The 24,587-nt window shown below is 38.5% G+C and overlaps 1 protein-coding gene across 5 annotated transcripts in view; it reads left to right on the forward strand.

The window, feature by feature from the left end:
* Positions 1-337: 337 nt before the first annotated feature.
* grip2b (glutamate receptor interacting protein 2b) overlaps positions 338-24,587 on the forward strand; it is a 435,329-nt gene continuing 411,079 nt past the window's right edge. For 3 of the 5 annotated variants that reach the window (XM_039771127.1, XM_039771131.1, XM_039771128.1), the window contains exon 1: positions 340-658. In XM_039771127.1, the coding sequence (XP_039627061.1) occupies positions 523-658 (136 nt within the window). In that variant the 5' untranslated portion in view covers positions 340-522. Of the gene's footprint in view, positions 659-24,587 lie in introns of all 5 variants that reach the window. The other 2 variants (XM_039771133.1, XM_039771132.1) reach the window with 2 other exon arrangements.

Genomic DNA, 24,587 nt, shown 5'->3' on the forward strand with positions numbered 1-24,587 from the left:
CTTAGCAGCTAAGCTACATTGCCAGCCACATTTAAGGATAATTTACAATCACTTGGCACCCTTTTAGCAAGCAGACTGTTACTGGCACCCAGCTACAGTGTGCCATTATATGATATACAGTACTAAGGGTTAACCAGCTGGGAACCACTGGACTTTGGTGACCTTTCAGCTTGGCAACTTCAATGTTTGTGAATAGAAGAGAATGTAACAGAAAAGAGGGAGAGAGAGAGAGAGAGGGAGGGAGATCGAGAGAGAGAGAGAAGAGAGACAGAGAAGGAAAGAGCAACAGAGAGAGAGAGAGAGAGGAGGGGTGTTAGGCTCTAGAGATCTTAAAAAGCTGTAGGCTGATCTTGGCAGCTAAAGAAGCTCTGGGAAGAGCCTTTACAGCAAGCCGCTCAGTGTTTCCTATCTCGCACAAATCAGGCTTGTGCTAACTGTCAGCTGCATTTACATTCAAATCCAGACAAGCGGAGGATCACAAAAAAAAAAAAAAAGTTAGGCGTCTATGTGGCCGTAGCAGAGATGGAAAAAGTCACTCGTGCTTTCAAGAATGTAAAGAGGACATCACGAAGAAAAAGAGAAAAGGGATCACAGGAGGAAGGGGAAAATGAAGACACCTGTGAGGAAGGCTTGTGCTCCTTGAGTCTGTGTATCAGCGGTAAGAGACTTCCATACACTGTGTCACACAGCAAAAACAACAGAGAAAACTTTTCAGTGGTGTGTTGGTCAGCGCAGCCAGCTGACCACCAGTTGTTTTTTGTTGTGATTGGACATTCGTCCTAACTAACTATGCTTTTTTTTTTTCAAGTGCATGTTTGTGTTGTTTAGAATTCCCTTTTTATTATATCAAGGGGAAATATGAAGCATCAAATTCCTGCTTGCATGTGAGACAACGAGATGTGTTTTTCAAGCCGCTAAAGTACTTTTTCGCTGTAATATTTTTACATTTTAAATGACAAAACCCATTTCTGCCTCTTGTTCACTTTGCTGCGGGAGCTCTGCTAGATAATGACTCGATGAAAGGCTCTTTTCAACGTGTGTCTATATAAATGCTTTCATACATCATTATCTTTTTGAAGGTAACATTGAGATTTGCTCCCCTGGGATTTATTTTAGGAAAAAATGAAGCAAGCATTGCATTTATTAACACGCTAAATGGACTGCTGTTCAAAAAGTTGCTAATCAGGAAGAAGAAAAAGGGGAAAAGTTTGGCTTTTTGCTTTGTTTTCCTTGCTGCTTCTGTCAGACAATGCACTTGTTCTAAACTAGCTGATTGGTTTCATGGTGGTATTGTCAAAAACGCAATCATTGAAGTAACTAGGCATAAAGTTTATAACGCATAATGGCATTCTTATCCAACATGCAACATGCAGCAATCACTTATTGTTACAGATACAGTATATCATTCATGGGGATGATTCAGGATTTGACCTGAATTCTAAGCAAAGCACATTTGTGTTTGATCCCATAATCAGAAATTTTCAAATCATACCAACTGTTCCAATGAGCCATACCTATTAGATATCTGTTGGTCTCCTCCTGTAAAGCAGTTTCTTTGAGGTTGTTTTCCATACTTATCCTATTTGGCTTGAAGTTCTGTTATGTGATTTTGCAATATTGTTACTGTCTGTTTTGGATGGTATTGTGGTAACAGCTGTTCTATAAATATATTATTTTTAACCTGAGGGACATGGCGGTGCAGTAAATAACACTATTGCATATCAACTTTGGGGGCTGTGTTTGATTTTCAGGTTGCTCCCAGTGTTCATGATGGTTCACCGACAAAAGCGCGATAGACATATGCACCCCGACAAAACCGCGACCGACAAATGAGCGCCGACAAAGCCGCTAACTGGTTTTCGCTAAATGCGCGCCGACAAAATCGCTACGACAAAATCGCGAGAGAGGCCAAGAGAGTGAGACGCCCTTGCTGCAATCCTTCCTACATATGCAGGGCGTGATCTTAAGGACTATCTGTGTGCCGTGCTGATGGCATGCCGCGTCTCATAATATTGACTTCTAAAATAAACATTATTATATATGCTTTAAACTAGTAATTCATATTTAATGAACTTTTGCGATTTTGTCGGTGCGATTTTGACGACGTGTTTTAATCAGAGCTATTTTGTCGGCGCGCATATGTCTATCACACAAATGACATGTCACAGTTCATGACATCTTTCTCCAGGTATTCCACTTTTCCAGTTTCATCCCAAGTACATTTATTTTATGTAATGTAGAAATGGTTTGATGTATGTGTGTGTGTCAGGGTGTCCTGCAATGGGCTGACATCCTGTCCAAGGCTGGCTCTCCTCTCAAAATCAGAGCTGTTGTAGTAGGTTACAGTAATGGTTAAAACAGTTTTAGAAAATGAATGAATAAATGAACAGATCATTATCATTATACAAGACAGAAAGAGAAAACTTCTTTCCAGCTTAGCTCAGTAATGTCCCTCACTTAGAGTGGTCATAATTTCCTGGTGAGGATGCAGAGGCCGCAAGCCAACCAGGTCAGCCCAGCGTTCCCTGATACCAGCTACAGATTTCGTCTCTTTCTGGAGAATTTCCAGGCATTCCCAAGCTAGCCTATAGATGTCCTGGGTCATTCACAGGGTCCTGGTCCAGTGGGAGGTTCCTGGAGCAGTTTTAAAAGGAGCCACCTAGGGAACATCTTTACAAGATGCTCAAACCACCTCAACTCCTCTCAGTCTGGAGAAGCAACAACTCTACTCTGAGGTTTTCCCAGATTGCTGAGGTTTTCACCCTATCAGGGAGAATCAGCCTAACCCCCCACCCCCTTGTGAAGAAATCAAATTTCTGCTGCTTGGACTATGATCTCATTCTCTCACTCATTCCCTATAGTTGATGTCCATAAGTAAGAAAAGGGATGTAGGTCGAGAAGTAAACCAAGAGTTTTGTCTTTAGACTCGACCCTTGCTTCATCATCACAGATAGGTACAGCGCCTGCAGGACAGCTGCCGCCACTCCAATCCACTTTGCCAGAATAAGGTTATCTGTAGCTCATTTGTCTTCAGCTTAGTAATCATTTATTTTTCCACATTATTATTGAACTAATTCATATCATCATTATCATCATTATTATTATCTGTCATTTTTAAGCTATTGTTAATATTTAAGTTTATCAAGGGTTAGCTTTAAAACTATGCAACTAATTCAAGTGACAAATGGGCTTAAATAAGCATAGGTTCATAGGATCATTAATGTCACAATTACAGAGTACAGTGAATTTCTTACTTGTATATGCTAAACAACATGCAATCATAACTTTGATCATTGTTATATGACTTTTGCCTGACTGTTTCCATGTTATTTGAAGATATCTAAATTGCAGTATTACTGCGTACCAGCAGATGCTGCTGTACACATTCCTTCACTCCATAATTCAAACAAGTACAGGTTTGCTTTCTCCTCGGGTAGGACAGACTCCAAGGCCTTTGTTGTAGGCTGTCTTTCAGTATGAACCATAAATACACACAACCGCTCACAACTTTAAAAACTTCTTTTGTGCAAAAGATAATTTGAATGGCGAGAATGTGGACCTTGTAAACGACAGACGGTCACACTATAGTTTGAAGACGTCACCTGCCTTTGTGGATGCCACCACTACCACCACCTGTTTATCTAAGGGAAGAAAAGTTTAAGCATCACAGTAGATGCAATGTGAGAGACTGGAAGTGTTTTGGATATCAGATGTCGAAATTTAAAAACCATCAGGTTTGCTTGTTTAATTTTAAAGCTTAGTATTAAATCGGCAGGTGGGTAGCAAACCACCTGCAGGTTTACATTCACACTGTCATTTTAAAATGATGATGTAATCTGAACCCTTGGTGGCTTTCATTATGGCTTTATTAATAGACATTTCTAACAGAATTTGAACATCGTAATGTGACATAACATTCTCAAACCTGCCAAATCCAATTTCCAGGCAGCATCGAGTGCAAGGCAGGAACAGGTGCAGGATATGACGCAAGGAACCATTTATGGATACTCTCACGGCAAACCAATTTAGAGGTGCCAGTTAGCCAAACATCCATGTCTTTGGGATTTGGGAGAAAAAAATGGGGCTACTCTAAAAACAACACAAATATACAGAATAGGCAAGGAGAGAATATGCAAACTCCACACCCCACAGTGGGAATCAAACGCAGAACACTAACCTCTGCACCTGAAACTATTGAATATCTTGAATAAAGAAATTAAATTGTACTATTGTCTTATAATGGATTAAAAAAGACAGGCCTACTTTATTAGGGATGCACCAAATCTTTGCCATTTGCAATTCCTTTTTCAACACTTTTAAAATTGAAAAAGTTAATTTAACAGAAGATGGATTTTTGACTTATTTTAAAGCTCATTTTGTGTTGCTCAGTTATATGCTTCATTTCTACACCAACATTGACTTAATTCAAGTGTAATCTACAACGATAGCTCCATCTAGCTGAGTTGCACAGGTTAAGTATTGTCAGAGACACTAGTTTTGGATTATGTCATCCAGAGCTAATCAGTTCTTTAAGTGCATGTAGGTAATTCTTAGTTGCTATGAACAAATTAACAGAAAGAGTTAAAAAAAAAAAATGTGTGCTGACGTGTACTCTCTAAAAGCGTATATTTCCATAAATAATGGAGAACTTGCAACAAGCTGTTGCATGAAGCATCCTAAAATGCCTCTTAATATAATCAGAAGGTTGAACAGAAATGATACAAATTGTATATGGCTTGCATTTCTTGATTTTCTGTCTAACACATATTGTAATCCTTTGTCAGCTACTGTAATTATTCTCGTTTTCTATAGCCTCATGGCTTTGGGTCAAATTAAGTTTCTTGAAGTTCTTCCCATTATTATTGTTGAATGAGCGGAAGGTAGGAATTTCAGAGATTATGTTCATTCTTCACGTTAATATTGTATCTAATTATAAGTGGCTGGACCGTCAGTGAGTGTCACTATTTAATAATTATGGAAACTGAGCATAAAATCTGCATCTCAAAGGTTTGGTTATATGACTTAATCTGTACTGAATGTTTAAAAGCCACTCCAAATGCAAGTGGCGATTTGTTTATGCAGGCAGAGATGAAAAGAATAAAAGAAAAGCAGTAGTTTATTATTTGTATGATGATGCGATCAGCTATTATGGCTACAGTTATTATGATCGTCCATCCATCCACCCTCTTACTGGAATGGCCGCTTTCAGTTTTAGAGTTGAGAATTGCATGACAGGGTATATTAATTAGTGTTATTAATGCTAATACCAATTATAAAAATAACGATGCATTCATTATTTAATACAAAGGACATTAATAATAGATAGTATATTAGTATTATTTGCCTTTCCATTATTTCATAGCTGCAGGGTTCTTAAAAGCAGTTATTCATGGGCTACTTATATTTTGTAAAATGAAAAACTAAAATATGTTTGTTTCTGGTTTTTTTTTGGTATTTATTGTCCATCTGTCCAACAACTTTACCGCCCACTCATACTGTTTGGGGTCAAGGGAAGCTGCCACAACAGAGCATATAGCAAGAAACATCCCTGGATAGGATGCTAGTCCTTGACACTGCACACTCAGTTATTACTGCTGGGAAAATTTAGAGTTACCAATTAAATTAACGCGTACAGTCGGCCTTTAGGATATCGGAGAAAAATGTTAGCAGGCTTGGGCAGAACATGTTGACACTTACAGTTTTTCTCAGTTGCTTAAGCACAGTGGTCAGGATAATAGCCATATTCTCCATCATTACCCTTGCTGACATGTTGGACGGTTCAGGGCTCAGAATGTTTCAGTCTCTAAGGTTGACATTTTCTACTCCATCCTCCTTTCTTGTTTCTTTTATCTCCAACTCCAGTCTGTTATTAGATCCTGCGATCCTCCTCTCTTTCGTTCTCCTTTCACCCAGATGAAGTATATCCCTGTTAGTTACAGTACGTTTTTTTTTTTGAATGAAGGGTTGTCTTCCAATCCTTGCCCATTCAGTGAGTTTGGCAACGTGATCTGTCACTTTCTGCTCCTCTTGATTGGGATCTGATTTTTGACAACATCACTTTTGCATTTGGAAATCCCAATTATCAGCATACACAATTCAAATGTGTGCTTTTCCTTTATTTCACTTCCTATTAACAGTTTGCTGTGGGACGTTCTAATGATCCCCTTCGTTCTTTTTGCTCTTCTAAACCACCAGGTATGTCTTAACATATCTGCTGGGAATGTCTTAAAGTTTCATGCTTTTGGTGAGCTGTGTTGCAGTTTCTCTCTTCTGTCCCTTCCTATAATATCTCACTTACTCCTCACGTTCTCTTTCTCTTGGATCTTCCTGCTCATTCTCTTTCCTTTTTCCTGAGGAGATTATTCTGTTTGGGCATAATCTCTTCAAAGTTATCCCTTAATTTAAGTTGGAAATCTACTGACTCTCTTTGTCCCAAAGGTCCCCAACTCTTTTTGGCTGATGACCTCATTCTGACATCTGAACTTTATTATGACCCCAGATGCTCAAAATATCGACATTGTATTCCTATTCATGGTGAGCTACAGCATACATTTCAGAACATTTTAGAATACTATTTTACTTAAGAGTACATTAAAAGCCTAGTATGTTTACACAGATGACCCTGTGAATTGACCAGGTCTAATGAGATGGTTGTACCTGCATATCATGATTTACTTTGTCAAAGTCAGAAGGTATTCTTGAGGAAGCTGATCTCATCTCAGGCAAACCAGAGCCATAAATGCAGCTTTTCAAATCGGAAATTTAATAAAGATAACTTCATTATTAACTTTTTATAATTATACACAACTATAATGATAACGTACAGTGAATACACTTTACTTGAGCATTGATAGTTACTCTTCATACTCTTTCTCTGTATATGTTTAGCATTCGTTTGCTCAGAGGTTGATGCGCTTGCTGCTTCCTGAGCAGATCTTCTTCTCTCCACCCTAGTGGCCCTGCTTCTTCTTTTCTTCCATTGGCATCTTTTCACATTAAAACAGATTAAGTCAGTATTTGTGTTGCACTTACGTCTTCAATCTACCTCAAGAATGATTTAAGATATGAAGACTTAGGGGAAGTGACGGGGAAGGTGGTAGGGAGAAGAATGGAGCCCATACGCATGTGACGCACAGCCACCCTGCTGATCGCTGGCGAGAGTTGATTCTACAATAAGATAAAATAAAAAGACGTATAACCTTGGGGTCAATCATCACCGCGAAAGCGGATAGTAGACGTCACGTAGTATATGTGTACCAAATTTCAGGTCAACAGGTCAAATGGTTTGCAAGCTACAGATGATTTAAAATCCTGGACAGACAAACAGACAGCCACGATGGTGTATTATATAAGAAGATATAGCAACATATCCAGTCATTCAGTGAATAACCATAGGCAAAACACTAAATATGGCTCTCACTGAGGAGTGGCACAAACTGAGATCAGTTTCATGGGGCAGTTCCTGTTTCTTACTACTGTGAAATGATACAGGACAGTTGTTAGAATCCAGCGTTTCTCAACCTTTAAGTATTTGCGACCCGAGTTTCCATAACAGTTTTAATTGTGCCCCCCTATAATTTTTTTGAAATGTAGATGCATATCTTATTAAATCTACTTAACTTTTATCGACATTTATCTAACTCTATATTTATTGTTCTAGTATCAGAATGCAGTTTAAGTTAATTTGTTTTGGTTTCAACAGATGTTTTTTTCATATTTTTGATTCTTGTTTTCTTTTTTTCACATCTTCGCGCGCCCCTTTTTGTTACTTCGTGCCCCCTTATGGGGGGCCCGCCTCACAGGTTGAGAACCACTGTTAAAATTCAACCACCAAAAATACAGCTAAAATCATCACTACGCACACAGATGGTCCAACAGAGTGAAATTCAGGAATGAGAACACACATCTTCACTGTAATGCAAGTCATTTTACTGTATTTCAGTATCCCTGCAGATGAGTTTTATACCAACATTGTGACGTTTCAAGACCTGATCAATAGTCAACATCCAAAGTATGAATGTTGTGGAATATAGCTGGCATCTGCTATGACTGCCATCTGAATTTTATATAGACATACGGCTTTGTTCTCCAATGCCATCTGAACAATCGCTGCTTCTTTTCCATCAGTGAATATGTTGCCTACAGTTCCAGCTGGAGGTTTTCTTTCCGATCTTTAAGGGTGATCTTCTTTCACTGTGGTCATTTGTTATAGGACACAACTAAGTTAAACAATTTTGATTTATAGAACAACAAGTTAAACAGTATTGATTTATAAAATAAGTATGTGGGTTTCAAACCTGATTACTTCATGGTAGTGTGCATAGGTGCAAGTAGTGTTTGTGTGCACCCAGAATGTCTAAATAATCAATGCCACACATGAACATTCAGCTGCACCCTCAGCATAGAAAGGCCATAATTTAAGAGATGGTCTATAATGGTTGCTATAATTTTATTAGAATCCTCTGGTTCTGAATAGTCTTCTTTGGTGACTTTCAGCACAAAATCATCCTCTTCCCTTTCCCCTTTATCTTCCATGTCCGCATTGGCCTTGAGGATGTTCTTAAAAATTGTGGTCCATTTTCCATGTGCAATAGAGCCACATGTGTGACAGTGTGTGCTGAATGGCTTAGAGATAGATTTTCAGGAATTGGCTAATTTATTACAAGACTGGGCCAATTTGAGGGATTGGCTGTTAGCATCTAATGGCATTTTGGGGTGATTTGCTTAATCTGATACTGTCATTGAATTTTTGTATTATTGGATGATTACTCTGTAAAGTGTTGTGCAATAAGTTCACTAACATTTGAGATTGATGTACATGCAATTAGAAAAATGTTGTGTGTTGACCTGACTATGTGCACCACAAGTCTGATCAACTTATCTAAGCAATCCAGAAAAAAGGAACACAAGGAGCAATGAGACATCAGTGCTTACTAATCTGCAATTGTGCCATCCTTCTTATTTATTTATGTGTTTAATTATCCTAGAATGCAATATCATTCAGCAATTTTTTGCCTTTGCCTGACTGATTTATGGTGGCACACTGAAGACATCACAGATCATAATTATGCAGTGTAAGAAGAGGAGGCCAGAGACGTAGAAAGGTTTGGGGCAGCCACCCGTTTAATGCGGTTTCCCGGCTGCAAAAGTCTTTGAGGCATTGTTAAACAGTTTGTTACACAACAGAGTCCAAAACATAACTGCCTGCCTAAGCAAAGGCAGTGAGCTTTATAGCACAGAGGGCGGAAATGATGTCGTCCTCTGGGCCGGAACTGGAAGTGACATCATCCTTGGGGCCGGAACCGGAAGTGACCTCATTCTTGGGGCCGGAACCGGAAGTGATGTGTCCTTCCTGGAAATGGCGGCTCCTGGTGGGATTTCCCGGGTAAGACCTGCAGAGAACTCAGAAAGAGCGTCAGTGCACCCCGGGCAGATGTATAAACAGTATTTTCTAAGCCCTTCAGCTGCTTCCCATGCACACGTGTGTGACAACAGTGACAACACAATGACTGATTTGTTGCCTTTAAGGATACCCACTTTCTGATAATATTCTTTATTCTCTCCATCCTTGTTTTTTGAACATTCCTATTCTTTTACTCAATGTTTGCTATCTCTTCTAGTGCTGTTCTTATCCCTGTTGAATGGACATCAAAGGCAACTTGTGTGTTACCTCGGGTAGTCTTCTTAGCCACTGTGGCTATTGAGGCACTTGTGAAGAATTTAAAGTTAAGCTGTCAATATCACAGGCTGACATTCTTCAGGTATTTTAACTTGACATTTTGTGTTCATAAGGGTAACTTATGGATGCTTTGAAATCACTTCAGTATGAGAAAATCCCCCACATCATCTTGATATTTAGTTATGATAAATATCGATAAATAAAAGCACATGTTTTAATATTTCAAATATTTGATGCAAGTATTCTTGTTATTAAGGATTTCTACCTAATGAAGTAAATCATTACATTTCTTATGAACACCCTGAATTAGAGTGGCTTTCATTATTAGAAAATTGAGCTTGTGGGGTATCACTTAAAATTAGGGGTTCCCAAACTTGGTCCTGGGGGCCCACTGTGGTTGCAGGTTTTTGTGCCAAACAGATTCATAATCAGTGACAACTGCTAACACTGATCTCAATTAATTAGCTGGATTTTTTTTTCTCTTCTCTTATTCTACATTAAGAAAACACAGAGGTGTGACTTTTACATTTATAAGACATTTAGAAATATTTCCATTCTTGCTGTAGATTTAAATGCTTAACTAACTTTTGCTGCTTTCATTATATTTTGCCCTTTCTTTGTTCAGTTTGTTCCCTTCTTGTATCTTATTTAAGACAATTAAAAAAAGCAGAGCAGACACTAAGGCAAACAGAACTGAATCATGAAAGGCTGCAACTACTTTAGCATCAGACCCACTAATTAGTAAATAATGGACTAATTAAACAATTAGAACACCTGGAAAAATAGAATGAACATCAAGGTGAAAATATTGTTAAAAAGAGAAAAAAATACCTTATTCCTATATAACTGCTTGCTATATATATATATATATATATATATATATATATATATATAGAGAGAGAGAGAGAGACAGACACACACACACACACACACACACACACACGCGAGTGGGAGACCGCAGAAGGATCTTAACACACCTGGGAAGACATTCGTCGGCAGGGAATGGCGGGGTACTAACTTTCTCCCTCTGCTTTCTCATAGGAAAAAAGACGCTCCGCCACCATAAGCCGGGTTTGCCCACACTGCGTTACTTCCGCCCTTCCTCCTCCATCTTTTCCTGACGTCATTGATCCCATCCTCCCTCACGGTTCATTCCCAGCATTCCTCCAATTCCGGCTCCTCCACCATAAAATGGCCACCGACACCATGATTCGGCATTGCGCTTATAAACTGTTTTGTTTATAATTTTGACCAGTTTTTTCATTTATTATTGTGGATCGTCTACAATATACGGGGCCGGAAAACCCCAAACCTTTTTGCTGTCTCCTCCTCAGTCTTTTACTATATATATATATATATACAGTATATATATAATATTTTATATATATATATATATATATATATATATATATATATATATATATATATATATATATATATATATAAAAATATATATATATATAAAAAAATATGTATATATATATATATATTATATGTGTACAGCCAAAACTCAAAGTTCAGCCAGTTCCTGAATTTGCCGGCCATTTCGCATTTTGCCCGAGAGGTGTGACCAAAGTCCGTATTACTAGAAATGACCAGTGTATATGCAACTTTGGCCGGCCATTTTGTGAATTGGCAAGAACTCCCTGGCCAAAATTCATTGTGCTGTTAAAAGACTGTCTGCTCAAGGTTGTGAAGATGCTTAAAAATTTCAGATGCAGATTCAGAAGTGAGTTTTCCATTCTGCATGAGAAACTGCTCAAGGTGGGTCTTGTTCAGAAAGCGGATGCCACTTGAGACGGCCTTCCCCTCGTCCAAACACTACCCTTAAAGTCAATAGTGATGTTAAATCACTATTTTAGGGCTAAAATGATAACAGAAATGTGAAACCTACTTATATACCTAATCTTAGTTATTGTGAAACAACCAAGTAGCGTCCGCTTCCTGAACAAGAGCCACCAAGGCTACACTTGATGCAATTGCACTACTAAGTGCGCAACAAATCACTGCTCGTGCCCTTTTTCTTCCGACTTTGGCCGATCGCCCCATGCTATTTCACAAACTTGCTGGCTAAAAGATCGGACATTGGCTGGTCAATTTACAGCGACATTGACCTTTTCCTGATTTGGCCAGACACTTCCTGCTTTGGCCGATTTTGGGTTTTGGCCAGAACATATATATACTGTGGGGAAACTTGAGGAAATAACAGTTCAATGAATTAGCCCAGGAGTCCAATTAAAAACAGAAGCTGGTTGAAACAAAAACCTGCAAACACAGTGGGGCCACAGGACCGAGTTTGGGAAGCACTGCTTTAGACTATTAAAGGTCACTTATTACGAATATGATGTTATTTTTGATTTATGATACTTTACTAGGGATCTAGTCCACTATGGACCACTATAAAAGAATGAAAAATGACACATTTCTCTTCCAATCAAGAATATTTAGACTTTACCTTGTAGCACACATTTAAATATTTGTATATGTTATCATGTACTTCTTCCTCATGAAGTAAATCATTGCATTTCTCATGGACTTTTTATTTTGTATTACCTTTCATAGTGAGCATTTGGGGAATCGTTTTTGACTATTTCAAGATCAGTAATTATGAATGTGATATTATTTTTGATTCTTTACTAGAGATCTAGTTCTTTTGGATCTCTATCAGAGGATGGAAAATGACAAATTTCTATTATAATCGAGAATATTTAGACTACATCTCGCCTGAAGAAGGGGCCTGAGTTACCTCTAAAGCTTGCATATTGTAATCTTTTTATAATAAATAAAAGGTGTCATTTTGCTTGACTTCTCACTACGATTACAAACATTTAAATTGAAGAACACATTTTATTTTATTAAATATATGAGGTTCTTGTTTATTATGTTCTGCAGTTTCACCTCGTGGCGTACATCATTATGTTTCTTATGAATATCCTGAATTTCAACAGGTTACGCCAATTAAGACTTTTTATTTATGTATTTAATTATGTTAAACTGCAATATCATTCAGCATTGTTTTGCTTTAGCCCACTTGATGTATGGATGCACGCTGATGACATTACAGATTATGATTAAATTGTGACAAAGCAAACACTGATTTGTTGCTTTTCTGACTTTCACGAAACTTAAAGAAAGGGGATTGGTAATATAGGCTCATGGTGTGTCATTTTATTTTATTTTAAGATTGCTGATTATAGTATGATAATAGCTTTGATGTTGTATTCTTCACTAGTGGTCCTTGCCCTTTTAAAGCCATTACCAGAAGGTTAAAAATGAAAAATTTCAAACCTAAGTACTTCAGACTATTTGAAGTCAGCATTTAAGAGTCTGATATTATTTTTGACAGAGCCAACGGCGCATAATCAGGCAGGTTTTTTAATGATTTTTAAGCACAGGGAGAAAATTAACATTTGAAAAATCGGTAATGTAATAAATCAGCAAGAAAAGCAACATTGTAACAATGCACGGAACGAACCAACACACAATCGTCCGTGACTGAAAACTGGCAGACCGTCATCGCGCCTTCTCCTGCCAGACGGAGGGATGGGGGTGCACGGCGCTCGGTGTGGAAAGGGAGGAAAGGAGAAGGACGTCCATTCAGCTCCCTCCGTCATGCTAGTCTGCTGATTTCTCGTTCAGTATGCACTGCCCGTTCATGTGCCCACCTCCAACTCGTCACTGGAGTCGCTGTCGTCTTTACACAGTCCAGATGCACCTGTGACTCACGTAGATGTCTCATTGCTCTGTGCGGTTTTGGCTGCTTTTCTATATATAATCCACCAAGACACCCAACCACGGTAGTCGCGAGGTGGGAGGGGGGTGTGCACAAAGGGAAGGGACGCAACCAGTAGGAGCGTATGAGTCGCACTTAGGGGGAATTCCATGGTCTGCAGCCCGAATGGGGTTCAATGGCTTACACACGCCTCTCTGCACCGGGTAGACATACACTCAGTGTCATGCATAATTATTTATTGAATGCTAAACACTTCTGGAAAGACACGGTTGTCTAAAACGGGTTGGTGTGAGAATACAACAGTAAGTGAATGAAAAGATGGAACTCTGGAGAGCAAAATACAACACAATTGTGAACCCGCGGCATAACAAACGGCGCATAATTATTTATTAAAGGTTGAACACTTCTGGAAATACACAGTTGTCTAAAAAGGGAGAGTCTGAGGATACAACAGAAAGTGAATGAAAAGATGAAACTCTGGAGAGAGCAACATATTGTCCGTGAGTGAAGAAGATGCATGTTTGTCGCGGATGCGAATTGCTGTATGTAGGGTGTAAAACAGTTTGCTATGGTGCACGCGATCGTGCGTCATAACCGAAACCTCAGTTTTTAAAGACTGCTTACTTTATTGTGTTTTAACCTCAGTTGTAAAGGATTGTTTTAAGGATCCCATGGGATACCCCTCACAAACCGTTTTACACTCTGCATATGGAGACTCGCCTCCGCGAGAAACATGCCTCTATGAACAGTCAAGGTGGCTCGGAGGTACATGAGGCCTCTACAACAGACGAATATGAATGACGCTGTTCTTTCTGTGGCGTCGCGTGGCTCTGTGAGTTGTCGTCGTATCCAATGGTCTTGGAGTTGGTGGGCGTGGCTCCTTCCTGCGTGCGCCATAGGTGTCTCACTTGTCGGCTTAGTGAATCCACGCCCCTTCCGGCGCGCTTTCCATGGGTGTCTTGCCTTAGTGAATTATATATATAGATACTTCACTAGGGATCACATCACGGGTTTAAAAATGACAAATTTATATTACAATCAAGAATAGTTAGACCTTATATACACTGAAGTACATGTTTTAACATTTCAAATATTTGACGCAAGTATTCTTGTTATTAAGTATTTTTACCTAATGAAGTAAATCATTACATCTCTTATTAACGCCCTGAATTAGAATGGCTTACGTTAACTAATTACAGAAGTGAGCATGTGGGGTATAACTTTAGACTAGGCTCACTGGCTGTCCACTTTATATTTTTATAATCTCCATCCTCATTAATTGATCATTTTTATTCTTTTATATGACTGTTAAATGTTTCTTATCTCCTCCACTTGAGCTGATGGATGTTTCAGGCAACTTGTGTGGTACCTCACACTCTTAAAAATAAAGGTGCCAGAGCAATTCTTCAGAGCAGTGCCATAAGGGAATTATTTTTGGTTCCCAAAAGACCCATCCACCTGAAGGTCCCAGAAAGAACTTTTATTTATATAGATCCATAACAGCCCCCTATACAGTATAAAATCATGAATAGATGAAACAGATTTGTAAAATACCAATGGGTCGTGATTCTAAAGTTACTCTTGACTCATACAGTAACAACCTGTAAGTCCAGGTTTTCGTAATCCGTTACTATTCTGCTAGAGAGCCTAACAATCATTAAAGATTTCAGGGGCCTTTTTTCTACGCATTAGGAATTTTTCCAAAGCACAAAGAACTGATATAACATGCAAAGAAGCCTTCCTAGCTTTATTAAGTAACAGTTCGACAAGAAACCACACAACCCAGTAAAGAACCATAAAGTGCCAATTAAAGAACCAGAATTGCCTTAGCCAATGTAAAGATTCCTGTGAAGAATTTAAGGGTAAGCTATGAACGTCACAGGCTGACATTACACCACTCTTCAAGCATTAAAGCATGACATTCTTTTACTTTTAAATTAAAATTATTACCCCTTTGTAAATATTGTTATACAACAAAAGCTGTGTAAAATATCATATCCCCATTTTTAAAAAAGATGCCATTATAAAAAGTAACGCATGCAATAAATAGTACAATGCTATATAAAAGCAAAAGGAGTTGAGTGATTAATTATTGGGGTGGTGGGGGGTGCTGTGCAGTGTGGGCTGCTTTTGAAAAGCACAAAAGGCCTGCTGACTCAGCAGGGATGGATCCCTTTTTTATTATAATGCAAGACAATAGCCCACCACTCTTACCCCTCCCCGACTTCATTTATGGAGTAAACAGGCACAAAATATTCCACCTGACATCAAAGCCCCTGGAATCATTTTGGATGAACAGGTAGCCTTTTTTCAAAAATAAAGACATTTCCCAATGTGAAAAAAAAATTCTGTGCAAACAGCATGCCAAAGAATTTCTTTGAGTCTCATTACCCAGTAAAAGTCCATATGGTATTCCTTTTGATGCTGCATTTCAAAAGCTAATACTGCTTCATAGAGGAATGAAGCCATCGCTTCTTATACCTGGTTAATTCTGACTTAAGACAGAGGGAGTTAAAGCCTATCCCAGCAGTAATAAGCAAAAAGCAATAGCTGGTCCATTGCAAGCATATTTAAGCCCCTGTTACTTGCTCTAGAAGGTATTTAAAAATCAATGTGACAGAAAGCTTTTTCACTGAGAGTAATATGTAGCACCACATTCATGACACTCTAGCCTGTAATGAAGCCTGAGTACTGTGGCACAGCAATGTTTCCTACATGCAGGATATCCGTGCAATTTACTGCAAAGTTATTGGATGGAAAGCCTCTGTGAATACAGCCAGGGCTGAAGTCAGTGTGCTAATACCCCTTGTTTGATTCTTGAGAATTTATCCTATCTCATTCCCTACATACCTGACCCTGTGATTCCTCTGTCAGGCACTCCAAACTTGCAATATAAACTCACTGAACCAATTCTTAAGATGCTTGTAATAATTCTGGGTAGTATCTGCTTTTTCTTTTTAGACCCTCTACAGAAGTAACATCACATTTGAAGATGAAGAAGTCAAATTTCTCATTTTTGAACTACATATTGAGCCACATACATTACTGCAGGTGAACAAATTGAACTCAGAAAAATAAGCTTTTAATTCAGTGTATAAAAATTTTAATATAAATTGAGCAGTTTACCTTTTTAAATCTCGATAATCTTGAAGAAGTGTACCCCATAAAGCTTAGGCACTTGATTGACAATCCAGGGGTTGGGCATCCCGTGAAGCATTAAGCACCACAAGGAAATGGCATACAATTAAGGATCAAGGGTTTTGGGGGATAGAAGAACCCAGTGAAGCAGTGGATGCCGGTGCACAACTACCGTATATACTCGCGGATAAGTTCTCCCGCGGATTTTGCAGTATAATTTCTGGTATTTTATAATGTCGGTCGTACTGTATAAGTCGAATGCGGAGAACTTATGTTATTGGTGCAAGAGATTATGATATGCCATCTAAGAAAGAACCACAGAGCACACGGCCTTCTTTTCCATGTGGGTGGGGCAATGCGCGGTTTCAGTGTGTGCTCCTAACCCCTCACTTTCTCTCTCTCTATTGTACATACATGACCACACGGTAATACCAGAACTATTCCAAAGCAACGTTTGCACTGATTTGTGTTTTTGTATCTCACACCCTTATACACCTTTATCGTAACAGCATCCCTTATCTACGATGGAGCGTTCGATCAGAAGAAAACATGAAGATGGTTTTAAATTAAATGTCATTGAAGTGGAGAAAGAAATTGGTAACTGCGCTGCTTCAACCAAATTTGATATGTCTAAGTAACTGGTGCAAGATTGGAGGAAGCAAGAAGATGTAAAAAACAAAAAAAACTAAGTGTCGCATTTTTGAACGACCATATGTCGAGGTCTGATTTTTTGATCGATTTTTCAGGTTTCAAGACCCAACTTATACGTGAGCATATACGGTAGGCAATGAAACGAAGTTAATGAGCTTTGCCCTCCTAATAACTCCAGTTCAAAAACAGATGCGCCAAACAGTTAAATTGTTAAGCTACTGCCAAGACTGCCAGCAGACGAGATTGGTGAGTGTAAGCGGCAGGTGTTTTTATCCAATTCAGTCCCCATGTACCCCCATGGCAAAAATGTCAATCAAACCTAGAAATCAGTGACATTTAACAATCAAGGCTTGCACAGAAATCAATACTAGACCTCGACCTTCTCTACGGATCATTGCAATGTCCAAATTCCATTCTCTTAAAATTCATCTTCACGAACTCTTCACCCGCAGCAAGGAACACTTGAGAATTTCTGTGGCACATTCAGAGATGACAGTTGTGTGCACAATACTTGATTCTTTTCGTACCACAGAACAGCAGCACAAACTAATAAATGACCTACAAATAATGACACACAGCAAGACACTGATCATACCACAGTAAAGTTGGACAACGAACCTCTTTGTTGCCCCACCTGAAGTTGTGGGTACCCCAGTTTAGGAACCCTGACCTAGTTAGACATTCAATCTCTTTTTTTGCAAAACTCTAACACATCATCGTTCACAAAACACATTTTTTCCTCATGATTGTAGTCATTTTACCCTGTGAAGCAAAATGGAAAGCAAAGTCTGCACAAGTTAAACACAAGTAGCACACAGTAGTCATCATTTTGACACAATGACTCAAGATTATACATCTACTGTATTTATAATAATTTGGTGGACATTCATGTTAGCGTTTCAGTGTTAACCAGTGTTTTGTAAATCTTTTACTTCCGGCGCACGCCACCCTTCGTAATTTCCACAGAAGAGTTGTTCTCTGCATGGCAATGGAAGGTATATATCTGTAATACCTTGGCCCAGTAGAATCTCCTCAGTCTGTGGATTAGGCATTGGTGTGAAGTCACGTCAAGACTGCATTTGGTATGTTTACAAGCCTTAAACTTAACGTTATTTGGCTTGCTCTCTCTCTCAGGGGTGGGGATCAATCTGTTCTTAACTCAATTTTTCTTTTTGTAAAATCTTGATTGCTTTGTATGTATTGTAATAAAATTAATAAAAAAAAAAAAAAAAAAAAACACTGCATTTGGCACACCACAGGATTCTTTACCCACTGCCTGGGATGTAGATGAGGTCCTCAGGCCTGACGCAGCCATAAGACATGATGCTGAGGCAGAATTAAGATTCTTCCTTAAGTCTGACTTGGCAACACTTTACTGTTGTCGAAAATGTCATTGTAATGCGCCTTTCATTTGGATTTTTTTTATTTTTGTCATTTACAGTAGCTTTTACAATAACCATTTTGGAGTGCAGAATACTACAAACACTCAATAAAGCAGCATTGGAACATTATTGCTAAACAAAAATATTTTCTTTACTCTCTTTACTCTTTGTTTCTTCTGGCTTCCAATATGCAAAAAGCCATATCTACAATAAAAATTTCTCTTTAACGCCATGAACTCTTTTGACTGGCAGTGTTTTCAGTTTTACGGTGGCACAGTTGTAATGCTGCTGCTTTGCAAGAAGGAGACTGGGGTTCACGTCCTGCACATGTTCTCTCTGTATCCAAATAGTCCGGTTTCCTCCCTCAATCTAAAGACATGCAGTGTCAGGAGGATTGCCGTTGCTAAAATGGCTTGTTGCGTGTGTGTTCACCCTGCAGTGGACTGGCATCCTGTCCAGGGATTGTTCTTATTCTTGTTAGGTAGGGTTTTAGCCTCCCTGTAACCCTGCTTAGGTCAAGTGGCTTTGGAAAATAGATGGATATTTTAAATTTTTTAATATAGTGTGTAATAAATGCTCATTAGTAATTATATACTACACACATATAGTGTGTGACCTGAAGTGGTGTTTGATTTTGGACAGTTTTGAGTCCATTGTTTTGGCAGACCAGTCAGAGGTTTTGTAAATGTATTATGAAGAGTTTTGAGAATGACACGTCCCAGGAAACGTGTCTTAGCAATTGTGAAATACTGTAACAAGAGTGGAGCCAGTGAAGGATCATGGAGATCCCGAGTGACGTGGACTCCTAACAATTTAAATCTACGCACATTTCATTTCATGCCAATAGATACATAACCTCGTCCAAGTCTTCGGAAGTCCTTGATCGTCTTCTTCACTTTGCTGACATTGAAGGACAATGCTTTGCTATTAAACCGTTCATTGAGAAGTTTAAACTCCTCCCTATAAAGTTGTCTTGTTATTGCTGGCAATCAAGCTTCAGATTCCTTTCCCTCCTTTTCACGACGGACACGTATTATTGCTATTCAGCCAAGTCAATGTAAAAAATGTGAATGAGCAAATCTCATTTAATTCCTGCTGAATTGCTGAAAACGACTTGTGATGAAAACATGAATCCAGTACCAAAAATGCTCTGATTGTATAAAAAAGATAAGAGACATTTCATTTAATTTTAATATAGTAAACTAATAAAAACACAGATAGCATATAAGGATGGGCATAATATAGTAGACTTAAATGGTGACAAAAGACAGAAAGATAAAGCTGGTGTATGATTACATTTTGGTTTTAGAAAATAATGATAATAGAAAACTAAAGCTACTGAGTGATTATTTTATATTTCTAATTTTAGTAATCATTTTTCATGCATTTGAGACATATGCCTAAAGCTAGGGAAAATACAGGCTTACCACGCTGCTTTATCTTTATTTGGAGAAACTTACTAAGATAACTGTCTTTCCCTGTGGCTGCTAATTTTACTAATATGATGGAGAAACTCTGTACATATTTACATATTGTCTTTTTTCACATAGTTATTCTACACTATTTTAGCTGTTATAATGAAAAATAGGGAGCTCATTTACAGTATAACTAAATGACTACATTTAAACAATAAAGCGATTTGCAAAATGAATGTGATTGCAATAAATGGAAACTAAAGGTGTGATCATGTGGACATAGATAGATAGATAGATGTGAAATGCGCTATATTAGATAGATAGAACTTTATTTGTCAAGGGGAAGTTTTGCTTTTTACAAAAGCTCAGTAAATAAATATTATTACATTAACACAAACAAAAATCTTCTCTCAAATTCACACCAGAATGACTTAAAGTAAACCAAGAAGAAAGAAAACCTCTGACTTGGCTAAAGATAAGAAGAGTAGTTGCAGTCACGGTCACAGTGAGACATTATGCAGGCATATTGACGTTGGTGTAAAAGAACCCCAATGGTGTTTCTTGACACACTTCAGCTAAATGATTTGTTGCCTGAAAGTTCTCAGTGTTAGCATGTCAGGGAGTGGATGTGCAACATTGCTTGTTTTTGTCTTCTCGCTACTTACTTCAGGGTGTTGAGAGTGCGTCCATTAACTGAGCCTTTTTTTCGTTAATTAGTTTGTTGACTCGGCAGGTCGTTTTGAAGTGATGTTACCAGCCCAGCACACCACAGCAAAGGAAATCACACTGGTCATCACAGAATTGCAGAAGATGTGAAGGATTTTACTACCCACATTAAAGGAGCACAGTGTCCTAAGAAAAAAAGAATCTGCCCTTTCTTCTATTGTTCCTCTGTGTTACAGGACCAGTCTAACATGTCATTGATGTGGACCCCCAAGTACCTGTAGCAATGCACCACATCCACTCCCTGAATTGTGACTGGACATAGAGGCTCATTGGTGTGGTGCATGTCAAGAACCACTTTGTTTGTTTCCTGCTTCTGAGATACTGTCTGCAAAAAAACATTCCTTTGAGATTCTGGTCCATGCTGATATGATGATTGCATCATAAAGTTTCTACTGATTTGTCATTCATGCTGTGAATCTCCCATTCTACCACATTCCAAAGGTGATCTACTGGATCTGGTGACTGTGAAGGCTACTGAAGAACACTGAACTCACTGTGAAGTTCTGGATACCAGTTTGAGATGAAGAACGGTGCATTATCTTGCTGGATGTAGCCATAAGAAGATAGGTAAATTATGGCCATGAAGGAGATGCATGTCGTCAACATCAAAACTCAAAGAGGCAGTGGCATTTAAGAAATGATTGATTCATACTAATGTGCTCCAAGTGTGCTGAGGAAACATTCCCCCTCACCATTACACCACCTCCACCAGCCTGGACTCCTGACACAAGGCAGGTTGGTTGCATGGATTCATGTGGTTTGTGCCAAATTCTCACCCTGTGTTGCTGCCACATGATTGGCTGATTAGATCATTGCATGGATCAGCAGGTGTATAGGTGCTCCTCATAATCTGTTCAGTGAGTGTATCCTGATCTTGTAAGTCACCTAAAATAAAGGAGTTAATATGAATAAAAAATATAATACTCTGGTGAGCAACCTATCATTTTTTACCTTTCATACAAACATAGCATAGCATATAGAATAAAAGACAATAAACCAGAGTAAAATACCAAATTCAATGCTGAAATAAATGCCTGAGCAAGTCACATAATTTGTGATATAAGACAAACAGTGATTATCCTGAGCATCTGGACAGTGAGATGAAGTGAAAGAAGAGGCAGAATGTTAAGTTAAGTTAGAAGTCATCCTGAACAGATTAGTATAGGATGAATGGAGTCAGCAGGTCATTCAAAATTCTGGGCACTGTAGAGCTGGAGGCCCTGTCACTCATAGAGTGCAGGTTAATGTGGGGCACAATAAGACTGGCAGAATCAGAGGACCTTAGTGGGTGAACAGGAGCACCATGATGGAGAAGGTCACTGATGAACTTCGGTGCAAGGCCATTAAATGCTTTGTAGGTTATTAACAGAATTTGATATTCAGTCCTGTAAGACACAGGAAGCCAGTGAAGCTGAAGCAGGATGGATGTGATGTGCTTGCTGTTGTTGGTTATTGTAAGGACTCTTGCAGCAGAGTTTTCCATCAACTGGACTTGTGATATAAGATTACAAGCGGCACCTGCTCGTAGGGAGTTACAATGATGAATGCGGGATGTGATAAATGCATCGAAAGTTTTTCAGAATTAGAAAAGGAGAGGAATGAGCAAACATGGGATGTGTTGCGGAGGTGGGAGAAAGAAAGTTTCTTAATGTGGTTTATGTGGGTGGAATAAGAAAAGGAGGAATCAAAAATGACACCAAGATTTTTTATATTAGATGATCTGATGAGATCACCATCAAAAGTGACTGAAAAGAAACTAATTTTCTTAAATTGCGCTTTAGTGCCAATTTGAAGGAGTGGTTTTGTTGCAATTTAATTTTAAAGAGTTCTGTTCCATCCAGGTATTTATTTCACTGAGAAAGCTCTGATAAAGTTCCACTTTTAATATTAAAACAGAGTTGAGCATCATCTGCATAAAGACCCTTGCCCCTATATCCCTAAGTGTCTCTCAAACTAAACAGATGGACCTTTTATTTTCATTTAATATTAGTAGGATGAAGCCTATACAGTGAATAAGGCATGATAATAATTTCTCACTTACCGCACATCCATCTGATCTCTGCCATGGTTGCCTTTTGAGAGTCACCTTGCCTCATAATCCCTTGGTATCTCCTGAGTGAAATGGTAGCAGGTTTACTGGGGGGTGATTATAATTAGTGCATTGGGTGTAGAGATTTTACATTTCCTTCATTTATTTTTCTGCTAATTTGCATTTTTATGTTGCCAAGATACATAAAGCAAATTATGGGCACAATGAGGGGCAGGGACAGGTTTCAACTGAGAGTAGAAAATGCTGGAAGGTGAGACATTTGGATAAAGGTTCCCTGGCGCGTATGAGAGCATATCTTGGTTAAAAAAATTATTTTTCTGGGCCCAAAGGGGAAGAGGCAAGCTGGGAGGACCAGGAGGCACCCAGCATGCCTTTAATTATAAGGCTAGGTTATCAAGGTACATGGGACGCCAACAGCAAAACATTTTAGTTTTTCTTTGTTTTTTTAATTCTTTAATTGTATTTACCAAGACTTGTATGAAAACACATCCTCTAATTGCAACCAAAACACTTCCTTCCACCAGAAATGATTAGAAAGTTATCAGGGACTTCTTAATTTGTTGTTTTCATAATTTTATTGGGAACTGTGCCAGTTTTCAAGCTGGCAGACTAAAATTTATGTGTTAAGAAATTTAAATTATAGATACTATCATGCTTCGTCCAATGTCTTATCCTTTTTTTGTCTGTGAGTGATATTTATTTATTTATTTATTTATTTTATGCAAATAACCCACCAAGCCTTTTAAGTACTTAACTTCCTGCTTAATTTAGCTTTTGCAGCATATCTTTACTCAGTTTTAATGTTTCTCTTTGCTCAAGTTCCTTACATTTTTGTGTTCTCTCATCTCATTGTTTTGTAATGTTCTTTTTTTGCAAGTTTTCTAACAAATGACCAGTAAAGTGTTGTAACAGCAGAGCACAATGACAATTTAACCCTTTCAGCCAGGGGTAGACTGGTCATTAGGGCATTTGGGCAATGCCTCTGTGGGCCGCAGATTCTGGTCTGGTCATTGGCCGGCCGTTTCATGAAATACATTTTATGTACTGGTTGCTGTTTGACATTAAAATTAATGTACTAAACTACTAAACATGATCTGTCTGGTACTGCGATTTATATAGTTCTAGGACTACCGTATTACATCATCAAATTATTTTAGTTGTCAGTACACAGCATCACAGTGAAAAATTTGGTCAAAACTACCTTTTGCCGATTTCTGTTTTGATACTGATATATTTCAGTTAGCATATACATTATTGAAATTTACTTTATCTTATATCTAGCATTTAAATTCTTCGGTGCTAATAATTAGTTTAGATTATGTATTATGCATTTTATTGTTCTCTGGTCATCAGCGTGAGCGATAATTAGTGGTGTTCAGCTGCGATGAGGGTACATCAGCTTCTGATCTACTAAACAAATATCAAAGTCAAGAATACTACCAGATAGTGGACACTATTGTGAGCAGTATTGAGTGACAACTTGACACATCAACAATATCTGCGTTCTATGCCGAGCTGTCACTTCTTCACCCGAGGAACTTTGGTGAAGTTACATTGGGAGCTATGGAAGAGCTGCATAGACATTTACTCAGATTTGATGATGGAGTCACTGCTGAACCACTATGAACAGAACTGCAAAGCTTTGGACTGCAATGGTCAACACTTGAACAATCAGAAGCAGATGCTTATACTGTGGAGGATGACAATGACAGTGACCTGAACAAGATGAGACCACTGTGTCAACTTGCAAGTCTTGTAAAGACTGTCTTCTCTGCTGCTACAAGGTGTTACTCTGGTGGAACCTCTTAACTGA

Source organism: Polypterus senegalus, chromosome 12, assembly GCF_016835505.1.
Source record: "Polypterus senegalus isolate Bchr_013 chromosome 12, ASM1683550v1, whole genome shotgun sequence".
NCBI classification, from domain to species: Eukaryota; Metazoa; Chordata; class Cladistia; order Polypteriformes; family Polypteridae; genus Polypterus; species Polypterus senegalus.